Source organism: Chionomys nivalis, chromosome 13 (genome assembly GCF_950005125.1).
Source record: "Chionomys nivalis chromosome 13, mChiNiv1.1, whole genome shotgun sequence".
Lineage (NCBI taxonomy): Eukaryota > Metazoa > Chordata > Mammalia > Rodentia > Cricetidae > Chionomys > Chionomys nivalis.
Genome location: NC_080098.1, coordinates 12,328,441 through 12,330,269, shown reverse-complemented (window position 1 = coordinate 12,330,269; position 1,829 = coordinate 12,328,441). Strand labels below are relative to the sequence as shown.

The following is a 1,829-nucleotide window of genomic DNA, read 5'->3' as shown; positions in this document are numbered from 1 at the left end:
AGCCGGAGGTCAAGGAGGAGTGCTGGGAAGTGCGGTCGTCTGGACAGGATGTGACCACTGAGGTCATGTGCCTACAACAGCTGCCTGTTACCTGCACGAGACCTAAGACCAAGTCAGCCAGGTTCTCAGCATTGCTGGAGATGGTCCTCAGGCCCAGCTTTTACTGAGGAGCTTCCGGCAATGGAGAGTAACTGGGGGTGGGACCATTGTTCTTTGTGGAGAATGTGACCACTGGTAGGTTTTCCGTGCCTTAGTGGCTCCACACCCATGAATGTATGGGTAGCACTAACTGGACTTAGTGGGTCATCAAAAATAATTCTAGAGCGCCAGACAGAGCACCGCCGAGACACCCTCGATTCTCGCGGCTGGGCAGGGATTTAACCACCACCATGTCGAGCAAAAGGGCAAAGACCAAAACCACCAAGAAGCACCCTCAGCGTGCAACATCCAATGTGTTCGCCATGTTTGACCAGTCCCAGATCCAAGAGTTCAAAGAGGCCTTCAACATGATCGACCAGAACCGGGATGGCTTCATCGACAAGGACTTGCATGACATGCTCGCTTCAATGGGAAAAAATCCAACTGATGAATATCTAGATGCCATGATGAATGAGGCCCCAGACCCCATCAATTTCACCATGTTCCTCACCATGTTTGGAGAGAAGTTGAATGGCACAGATCCCGAAGATGTCATCAGAAACGCCTTCACCTGCTTTGATGAGGAAGCAACAGGTACCATCCAGGAGGATTACCTGAGGGAGCTGCTGACAACCATGGGCGATCGCTTCACAGATGAGGAAGTGGATGAGCTCTACAGGGAGGCCCCCATTGACAAGAAGGGCAATTTCAACTACATCGAGTTCACGCGCATCCTCAAGCACGGAGCAAAAGACAAAGACGACTGAAGAACTCCAAATTCCAGCTACATGTTCCCTGTTGCCACTTGGGGTATTTCTGAGGTTTTTCTCCTAGAACCCGGTGCATGCCCTAGCTTACTGCTTTTTGCTGTCTTGTTTTGTATTTATATAATCTCAGCCTCTTTGGGCCACATGTATCTTTATAATCAGACTGGAAATGGGACTTGGTGTCGTTATCCAACTAGAAAGTAAGGTAACGGGACTTACATGCAGTCTTGACCCTCCTGTGTAATAACTGCAGCCCACACAGAGTCAATATATTTTTTCAGAGAAAGTTACCCACTCAATTTTTTCTGAATGATAATTAAACTTTCTTGATGAAAAAAATAATAATAATTCTAAATCACATGAAAAAAAGCTAAGAGGATGTCATGGTGGGATGAATATATGGGGAAGTTGAAGTGGTGAAACAGGAGGTAAACATGATCATAATTCATTATATACATTTAGGAAATTCTCAAAACTAAGTAAGAAAATTTAAATCCATATAATAAACACTGTACATTAGTTTAAAAATTACAAAGTTGGGCTGATGAGATGGCTCATTGGATAAAGGTGCTTGCTGTTAAAACTGATGCTGTGAGTTTGGTCCCTGAGCCCCATGTAAAGGTGAAAGGAGAGAACCAATTCATGCGAGTTGTCTTTGACATCCAAATGTGAATGTAGAACTCACTTCCCCTGTCATACAAATAAATAAATATTTTTAAAGGTTTTTTTTTTCCCCCTTAAAGGAAACATTTTCCACCAAGAACTGGCATACAAGTCTAAAGCTCTCTGGAGAGGGGCCAGAACCTTTCTTTCCTCCCAGAAAACCTATTCCAAGGGAACACACGGATACTAACATGGGACATGGCAATGCTCAGTAAGCACTTGTGAAGGGTACTGGATAAGGGAGCTTACAGTCATGTTACT

At 44.7% G+C, this 1,829-nt stretch overlaps 1 protein-coding gene across 1 annotated transcript; it reads left to right on the top strand.

The window, feature by feature from the left end:
* The first annotated feature begins 337 nt into the window (after window positions 1-337).
* LOC130885858 (myosin regulatory light polypeptide 9-like) lies at window positions 338-1,229 on the top strand. The gene has a single exon (XM_057787661.1). The coding sequence runs from the start codon at window positions 390-392 to the stop codon at window positions 903-905; it is 516 nt and encodes a 171-aa protein (XP_057643644.1). The 5' UTR covers window positions 338-389; the 3' UTR covers window positions 906-1,229.
* The last annotated feature ends 600 nt before the right edge of the window (window positions 1,230-1,829 follow it).